This window comes from Coptis chinensis, chromosome 3, assembly GCF_015680905.1.
Source record: "Coptis chinensis isolate HL-2020 chromosome 3, ASM1568090v1, whole genome shotgun sequence".
NCBI lineage: Eukaryota > Viridiplantae > Streptophyta > Magnoliopsida > Ranunculales > Ranunculaceae > Coptis > Coptis chinensis.
This window is the reverse complement of record NC_141458.1, coordinates 32,288,054-32,297,657: the sequence shown is the minus strand read 5'-3', so window position 1 is coordinate 32,297,657 and position 9,604 is coordinate 32,288,054. Positions and strand designations below refer to the sequence as shown.

The 9,604-nt window shown below is 37.7% G+C and overlaps 1 protein-coding gene across 1 annotated transcript; it reads right to left on the bottom strand.

Moving 5' to 3' along the window:
* Positions 1-5,609: 5,609 nt before the first annotated feature.
* LOC147509212 (uncharacterized) lies at positions 5,610-6,491 on the bottom strand. The gene has a single exon (XM_086597738.1). The coding sequence runs from the start codon at positions 6,489-6,491 to the stop codon at positions 5,610-5,612; it is 882 nt and encodes a 293-aa protein (XP_086453864.1).
* Between the last annotated feature and the right edge of the window lie 3,113 nt (positions 6,492-9,604).

Sequence of the window (9,604 nt, the reverse complement as noted above, 5' to 3'; positions counted from 1 at the left end):
AACCCTGGTAGTATTATTCATTGTACCAAAAACTAAAAAAAACTCTTGAGAGAGTCTCATGGAAGGGAAGCCCTTCCCAAAGGCACCCCTACAAAAACTCCCTCCTCATTCCCATTACCATCCTTCCCTACCCTTAAAACAACACACTCTCTGTTGGGACTGCTGTTTATTTCATAGTGGAGTTCTTAAGAGCCCTTCTGACTATCATAATCGCATCATGCAAACTTCGCTCAGCCTCCTCAATAAACTGAAATGAAAACAGAGGATGTTCATCAATGAGTAATCGTTAACACACATATTTAGATCACACAATTACAGGTGTTTAGATACCTGATCAGCTCCACCACGAAGAACAATTGTTGCTGTCCTACCTGATGGACATCAACCAACGTAGCATAACCGCTAGAACGTCCCACCACTCTCCCTCCTCCTTTATCCGGGCTTGGGATCGGGCAAAGCAAAGACTTTCATTAATTTGCATTTGGCGGGAGTTAAAAACGGGTTATTATCTCTTCAACCTGCAAAAACAAAAAAACTTCATAATATAACATTCTTATAAACCATCTAGCCATCATACCATCATAACAAGCTATAGTGCACAAGTTCGTTATGTCATTCTTACATCTTGCAAAAGGCTCGTACCATTACTTACAAAAACATACTCAAAAACCAAAATAGAAAAAAGTTTGCATATCCCACACAAATAGATTACTCATACTTCGCAACCTTGATTCAAGCCAAATCAAAGGCCCCCTTCAACAAAATCACTAAGGTCCGAAAGCAGCCAAATTGAGGTCCATCATAAATAGGAGCATTGGGAACCAAGACTTCCCGGATGTAGATCTTTTTCTCCCTCCAAGGGCGACTACGCCATGGCAAATATTAGCGGTGGTAGTCATAACATATCCCCAGCAACCGGAACACCATCTCTACCTAATAGGATAACCTTAAGAGGTGGACTCAACGTTTCAGCAGGAGGGTTTGCAGGAGGGTTCACAGGAGGGTTCACAGGAGGGTTCGCAGATTCAAACATATTCATTAAATTCTGTTGAGACGAACGGCGAACTGAGTTGGAACCAACATCGGTTCCGGGTGTTGTATCCCCATGCGGCGGTTGACTATTCGACATTCCATTGTTGGTTACAAGCTTAAGCATATCCTGACAAAATGAAAAACAAAACTAAGATTTATATATATGATGAAAGCAATAAGTTTTATATTTAAGGCAAACTCACCATCAACACACCCTCAACTCTAGCTATGGAGGACTTCATCTCACTCATTTCACCTTTAAATTCAGAATTTGATGAAGACCTTGCTTGTGCTAACATCACCTTCGCAATACTTGTACGTTTTAATTGCTTCGTAGAGAGGTTAGAGCTGATTCCACGAGTCCTATTCCTTTTGTCCGCTCCTAAAACTTCGGTCAATTCGTCATTATCAAAATCAAGATGAGTTGCACTACCCTCGCTCTCCACTTGAAGTTGCACTTTTTCTTTTCTTTTGAGCAGCCTCCACCAATTCCTATAGTGTTTTCCATGGAAATTAGTTCAAAACTAACAAGTTAGTACAAACTTAAGGTAAATCAGTTGAGAAAATATTGTCTATAATAACAAAGTAATGAACTAACAACATCCTGCACACTAGTTCGTGCATCATTTATAAAGGGAAATACTATGCCAAAGACTTAACAAAATTATAGTTGGAACTCAAGTGAAATGCAAACTCACATAACGGGCTCGAGCACTCTCCAAAACAGTTCCATTACGACGTTCATGTCCTACTTTCCAACTGTCTACCCGTCCATGTATCTTGTCAGGATTTTGTTTATTCTACATGTACATTGGTAAATAATTGTTAGCATATCGTGATCAAAATTTAAAATTTTATGGAAAGACACCAACCATTTTATGCAACATGTTGGCATCGTTATCCCTTAAGTGTATGTCGAGAATCATTCAATTTTATATTCTCACCATTCTTCGCTTTTCTTGCCATCACTTCAGGAGTGTTCTCATATAGTACAAACTGTTCCCAATGATTTGGATCAATGCCATCTGGGCATGCGGCGATTTGTTCTTCCAAGGTCTCAAACTTATTCAATATATCTTTTCTCAAGACCCATTTTCCATATCTAAACTTAGTACAAAAGTTTTTTTTGCATGTGAACGAAGCTAGTGCTTGGTCGACATTTGTAACTTCAAATTCACGCCAAAAACACAAGTTATATAGTAATGTGAATGAAGCTAGAACTCAAAATGTCTAGTATGCATTAAAAAAAAAATCAGAGGTAAACCTTACCATTAAGGCATTCCAAACCTTATCCTTGAAGTCGATGTACAAGCCTCCAATCGGTGTAACTAAGCGGGATCTGAGCTCGAATGAGACTACCAAAGACGAAGTATTCCATCCGAGGCATTATCACCAACGACAACACCATCAATATCAATCAATACAGGTAACTTCCTAACATTTTCTGATTCTTGCATGTCGCTGAAGGCTGAGATGCCCGTGAAACTGAAGAGAAGGTCATGATGCATGTGAGGCATAACCCGAGAAGGTTGAGATGCACTAGGTCGTGGTTGACTGATACCATTTCAAATGAAATCCTAACATATATTGCAAAATAGTCTATTAGTAGTCCAGTAATCTGAAAAATATAATCATGAAAGGTGAGAAAGAAGAATAAATAAAAGTATATAAACAATTCAATCCAAACAAAAGTATTTCATTACCTTATCACACATACCACCAATTTAATAAACCCCAGAGAGATACATAACAAACAAAATGAATAATAATAATAATATACACAATAAGCATACATATTAAGACTGGAAACTTTAAAGCGAAAAATTGTATCATAGTTTGGAAACTAAAATAATTACAATCAGGTTAAGCACTTCATCAAAGGCTTCAAATTAGGTTGGTCCTCAAGGGTAGATTGGAAAACAGTTGGTACATCTAGTGAGTCAACTCCACCGCGTCAATCGCCTCGGTGAATGGATGACTACCGACCAATTAGGATTTTTCAAGTCCTTCGAAAGTAAAACACTTGACTAGCTTCGAAGCGAGAATGACCGGCTCATCAAAGTAATCTTCAATCAACACTTTTCATCTTATTAAGATTGACCAACACCAAATTAGAGTCTGGACAGAGCTTGCAGCCATTGGTCTTGTCCTCCACCCTCACCCAATTGCAATAAAAGACTACTTATTGAAAGTATGTATAGTCCAGCTCTAATATTTGTTCAATAACCCCATACCACTTCATCGATGCATCTACTGGATTTTTGTCTTTCCTACTTGACGTAAAACGGCGTGATTGCCTCCATGCAAACACCACTATCTTGTGTGGCAACTGTTTCGTCATGCGACCTAGTAGAAAAGACAAAACCATTGATGCGGTACTTTCTATACATTTTAGCTTGGTGCAATGGTCCTTCAACTAATCGCCATAAGTCACTCTTGGTGTCATTTGCAGCCAATAACTGTAAAAAGACGATAGTTAGAAAGCTAATATTACTAACTTCAGATTTCCTATTTAAGTAATGGATGAATTAAACAATACCTTGTTATATAACCAAATAATGAAATCTGTTTGTATCTGCACTTCTGACTTTGCAACCCCTTTTCCTCTACCACGAGATTGTAAGGAGCGGTATTCACTACAAATCATTCATGCAATTACGTATGAGTATTTTCATGTAGAGTGCTAGAGTGGGTTTAGAAACCAAATGTGTCAAAAAAAAACACACCTGTAGTAATCATCAAGCTTTTCGACGTCTAGTCGAAACAAGACCCATCTACGTATTTGAATCCATTGTTTAACACTTAAGGTCACAGTCTTACCATCGAGCAAAGGCCCTTCATCACTATACTCGCCATCTTCATCCAGAAAGGCCACACGCTTCGATTTATGATTTCCATCCCGCGAATTGGGCATATACTCCATAGCATACCTAACTGACTCAGAAACAATATACGACTCTGCAATGGACCCTTCAACATATCGTTTATTGCTGAAATATTTTTACACTCTTTCATCGCCCTATTAGAATAAGAAATTTAAATATACGTACACTTTCAATTTTTAAAATCCAATTATAGAAAAAGCTAGAGAAGATATTAAGTTAAAAGTAATTTACATACCGTTCAAATGGAAACATCCACCTTTGATGCACAGTTCCACAAAGTAGCGCTTCATCAGCCAAATGCACCATGAGGTGGATACTGATATCAAAAAACGATGGTGGAAAATATTTTTCAAGCAAGCACAATGCTTCTGCAACCATGTACTTGGCCTCTTGGATATGTTGCCGGACTAAGACTTTAGAGCACAACAAGTTAAAGAATAAGCTTATCTGATGAATAGCTCTTCGCAGGTCACGATGTTTAGGAAAAGCATGTTGAAGCAATACAGGTAGCAAATAACACATAATGACATGATAGTCATGTGATTTCATTCTGAGCAAAACCGGTGGATTTAAAGTGACAATGTTGCTTTCGATTTGATGAGAAACCGTAAGGAAGCTTCAAGTCCTTCAAAATTTTGCAGAAATTTAACTTCGCCTTTAGCTAAGACAAATGGAGCCTTCGGTTTTATTGGTTTCCACGTGGATCGGGTCTGATTGCATCCATCGACCACTTTGAATTCGCATCTTCCTCATATCTTCTCAAGACACCATCGTATCCTTTAACTTGTCTTTCTTGTCTAGGATGTAATTTAGTAGATGTTCCGCAACATTTTTCTCGGTATGCATCACATCAACAACATGTCGGGATTTATGAGTGGGCCAATAGGGCATATCCCAAAAATAGACCTTTTATACCAAGCCTCAGAATCTTGAACATCTTCATCATCTACACTATCATCCAAATTCACATCGGATGTGCTTCTTTTGCTACCGGTTGGGATTTTACCCGGCTTATACTTGATATGACTCACCTGGCTTTGCATAACTTTTTCTCCACTTAACCTTAGTGGAGCAATGTTCAACTCTTGATCTTAAGTCCCAAGTATTTGCGGACCGAAATGGGTGACCCAACGGAAGAAAGGTCGCGATAGTTTGTGTAAACAATCTTCTTTGCGGGCTCAAGATATATCGATTGAGTGTTATCTGAACAAATCGGACATGCTTTGTAACCATGTGTTATATACAGACCGCTAAGTTTCCAAAAGCGGGAAAATCATGAATACCCCACATTAGCATAGCTCTCAAGGTAAAATGCTATTTTTATGCATGTCATAAGCCCGGCACCCCTTCCTTCCACAAATGTTCCAACTCCTCATACAATGGTCAAGAAAAACGTCGATATCTTGACCGGTGCCTTCCGCCCGGTATCGACAAACACATCATTTGGAACTCGGTTTCATACATAAAGAAGGGGGGGAGATTATAAGGTACCAAGTAAACAGGACAACAACTGTAGCTAGTGGATTGTATTCCACGGGATTGAAACCATCGGTTGCAATTCCAAGCCAAACATTATGCCCTTCCCCGAAAGCAAAATTAGGCCAACTCTTTTACATTTTCCACTGGATTGAGTCGATGGGATGTCGATATGATCCCAAGAAGGTGTAGCTTCGGTCGTGCCATGTCATTTCGTTAAGCTATCCATGGGATAGTGTACAACGCCTTGAGCCTTGGAATCAAGGGAAAATGTCTCAAAACTTTATTCGGCTCTTTTGTTTCTTTCTTACCCATCTTTCCTTCTTTCACTTTGTATCTGGGTGCTTTACACTGACGACATTCCGTTAACTTAGCATCATCTTTCCAGTATAACATACAATTGTTCTCACATGCATCGATACTTGTGGCTTTCATTCCTAGATCTTTCAGCATTGCTTTCATTACAGGGTACTTTGATGGCAAAGTGATTCCTTCTGGGAACCATATCCTCAAAAGGGACAAAAGTGCAGACACACTAGTTCCTGACCAACCATATTTCTTCTTCAAGTTATGAAGGTCAACAACTGCTGAAAGTGTAGTAACGGGAGCCTCACATGAAGGGTATAACTTTTGTTCTGCCATTTTCTTGTATTCGTTGTACCTCTTCCCCAAATCACGTTCAAGAACAGGTGGTGGTTCAAAATCCTCCATATGATTTTCTTCATCCTCATTCAAATCACCTGCAACTACTTCATGCACTCCATAAGAAGCATCAACAAAATTCCCCATCCCAAGCCCTTCGGCCTCAGTGTTTTCTTCTTCAATCACTGGCTCCACCACCGGATCCGTACATGGGTTCTCACCATGTAAAACCCATACACGATAATTCTTATCTATCCTGTACTTAATCAAATGTCTAGAGATTGTACCAAACACAAAGCTTTTTCCATTTCGACATTCTTTGCAAGGACAAGGACACGTGGTCGAGCCGCGGTTGTTCACAGTCGCAAATTGAATGAAATCAGCCACCCCTTGTTTGTACACATCTCCAAATCTGTCCAATTCATTCATCCACTCTTTTTGAATTGGCCGAGACATTCTGCAAAATTAGACGTGGGGGGTTGAACAAGCACATTGTGTAATCTATCGATTTGATATAACATAATACACAATCAAACCTTGAATATAGACACAGAGTACTAAGGCTTTTGTGTAAGTCGTTGAATCCAAACTCAACTTTAACTACATCAAAAGTAAGCTCTAAGTCGGTCCAGCACAGCTGGCCTAGGTAGCAAGCAGCACTAGTATTCTCGAATTCTAGCTAAGTCTATGATATTAAAAGAATAGCTATAAATAGAATTAACAAAGAATATTAACAAAGAAAAATTGATTTAATCTGCGTAACATTGGGCTATACTACCACCTTAGGCAGGCCACCGCCCGTCGAACCCTCGGTCGACATATCTTTATCTAAGCAACCACATATACTTCATCATTTGTTTCACCACTGAACATAAGAAAACTTAAAACAACAGCAACTATCAATACTCAGTCGACGTCAAATTGTGTACCGATGAAAAACTTGAAGAGTCCGTAAACCTAGCATGCTTCATTTTCCTACAACAATGCTACATATACAATTACTTCACCTGTTTCTAACTTGTTATGTAGATAATCTGAAAATAAATTTTCTTCCCCTACATGACTACATGACACTTTTATTGAAAAAAGAGACCCTGATGCATCAAATAGCTTTCAATGAAAATATATACTCTCTACACAAACCATATACACATTTCCCCAAAGATGTAAATTCCAAACAAAGCAATCACAAAGATATCTGCGTTAGTACTATTTAACTTAACCATCCTAATCAAGCTCTATGAAATGCAATTTTATCTTATCAATTTCAATGAAAAGTTTATCAAATCAAACAATAACCCATATGCATATATAATCTTTATAAATCAAAGACATAATAACCCTTAAACAACAAAACATACCTCTTGGATTCTCTTTCTAGTAACAGGGCACTAGGCTAGTAGGTAGATATAGTGGCGAGGCTGAGACATACTATACACATGCTAAATGGAGCAAGCCTCGTATTATAAATAAATTGAAAGGTCTTGTAATAAATGCAGTAGCTCGAACAGCAAATGGATAAATGTAAGGTAGCAATGGATTATTATTATTCACCGCTTCACTTGTTACGCGTTCTCTTAGAGTCTATATTGATATCTTCTTTATCTTATTTGAACCAACTCTAGTTGCTACACGGGAAATTATTCTAGGCACTGATAGTGGCCAACTCTATGAGATTGCTGTTGACGAGAAGGATAAAAAAGAGAAGTATGTCAAGTTTTTATTTGAGCTAACTGAACTCCCGAAAGCATTCATGGATTTGCAATTTACACGAAACAAACTATACTACATTTCGTGTCAGGCACATCTTTTTGTTAATTAACTTCAATTATACTGTTAACAACTATTTCAATGTAAATAATTATGTAATACTTAATAATAGTTCAAGACTCCATTGCCTAAAACCGAATTCAAGTTCTAGTTATCGACATCAAGAACCAAGAACATAAACAAGAATCAAATCAAAGAAAAGCATTACTTAAATTCACCTCGTTCTACAAAAATAAACCTCCTATTAGGATCACGAACTAACTAATCCACCAAAGAATCCAATGTATTCCTAACACAAGCACCCTACACAAAAACACAAAACCAAATTTAAAAAATTCATGTAACAAATCTCCACAATGTACCTATTTTACCAACCGTGACAAAAGAGTTAAGTAATTAGAACACGAATCTTGTTATTAGATCCAACATAATACTTATCAACAATTTTAACCAACCAACATCATCATGTGAATAAGGAACTAAATGCACATTCAATTTCCCTTGTACAGTCCCAAATGATGTATTATACTTGACAAAAGCAAAGATCAACACCACAAACCACAACAAAAACAAACAGAAAAGCAAAAATTGCTTCTCTCCCCATGTTTGAAACCTAGCCTTATCTCTAAACTATTAAAGACTATTTATACTTGTAGTGTTTTTTATGAATGAATTAATTTAGTAATAAAGACAAATATGTCTTGTTTTCTCTAATATCTTGGACATAGTCTCAAGATATTCTCTTCAAAATGTCTATTTTCTTCCCAATTTGGTAAGGTTCATGAAGAGAGAAAAAGACTACAAACAACAAACAGAACCATCATAGAAATGTCTGTGGTGCAAGTTGCCCATAAATATTATATCAGAAGATAAGCTCCATATATATTTAAGTGATCGTAAGACCACATTTACACAAACTAATCAGGATGCAAATATATCACAGTAAAAATATCGAGAATTACAACTTTCACATACTTGTAAATTGTAGGGAAATTGACTAAATAGGAATTGTAAGATAAAGCAAAGAAAGGGGTAAAAACAGAATGATGCCTGTTTCGACCCCCACCTATGTGGCAAACGTCCATTAGTAGGGGTCTCCACTTTATTCATTTAATCGACAAGGCTAAAGCCCAATTTGCAATACCATGAATCGATGTACAAGCTCATTAACTCATGTGTCTAAGGTTGAACCTTAGCCACATGGCTTGCCACTAATGTACAATAATTTATGTCCAGATTCATTTATTATCAAAGAGATAATTATCAGTTGACAGTTATATTCTATCACAATTACTCAAGCTACAAGATTACTTGAGCTACAAGGACTCTCTACTCTACCTATATAAATACCACATTATTTTTCATAAGGAACTACGTTGAAACTTGATCCCTAAAGAATAGATCTTGGGTACGTAGGCAGCCATTATTTGGTTTAGTTTCATCTCCCCTAAAATAAAATTCCTCTGTTTCTTAGTGCGTTCTTTACCATTGCTCTCGTTGTGTTGAAGCAGTTTACTGCCAAAACATAATTGGCGCCGTCTGTGGGGACTTTAGAATTCATTATCACGTGAAACAATCAAGATGGTAAACACAAGAAGCATACCAAATAGTCAACATATTCCTCCTGCTAATAGGAATTGCAACCCTCGAAATTCAAATCGGCCAATGCAAGAACTGTTGAACAATCAAGTTGCTCCTAGTGGTAAGATCAATTCTCAACATCCAACCGTAGCAGCGCCACCGCCACCACCACCGCCTCCACTACCGCCACTCCTAATACGATTGAGCGTGAGTTACGA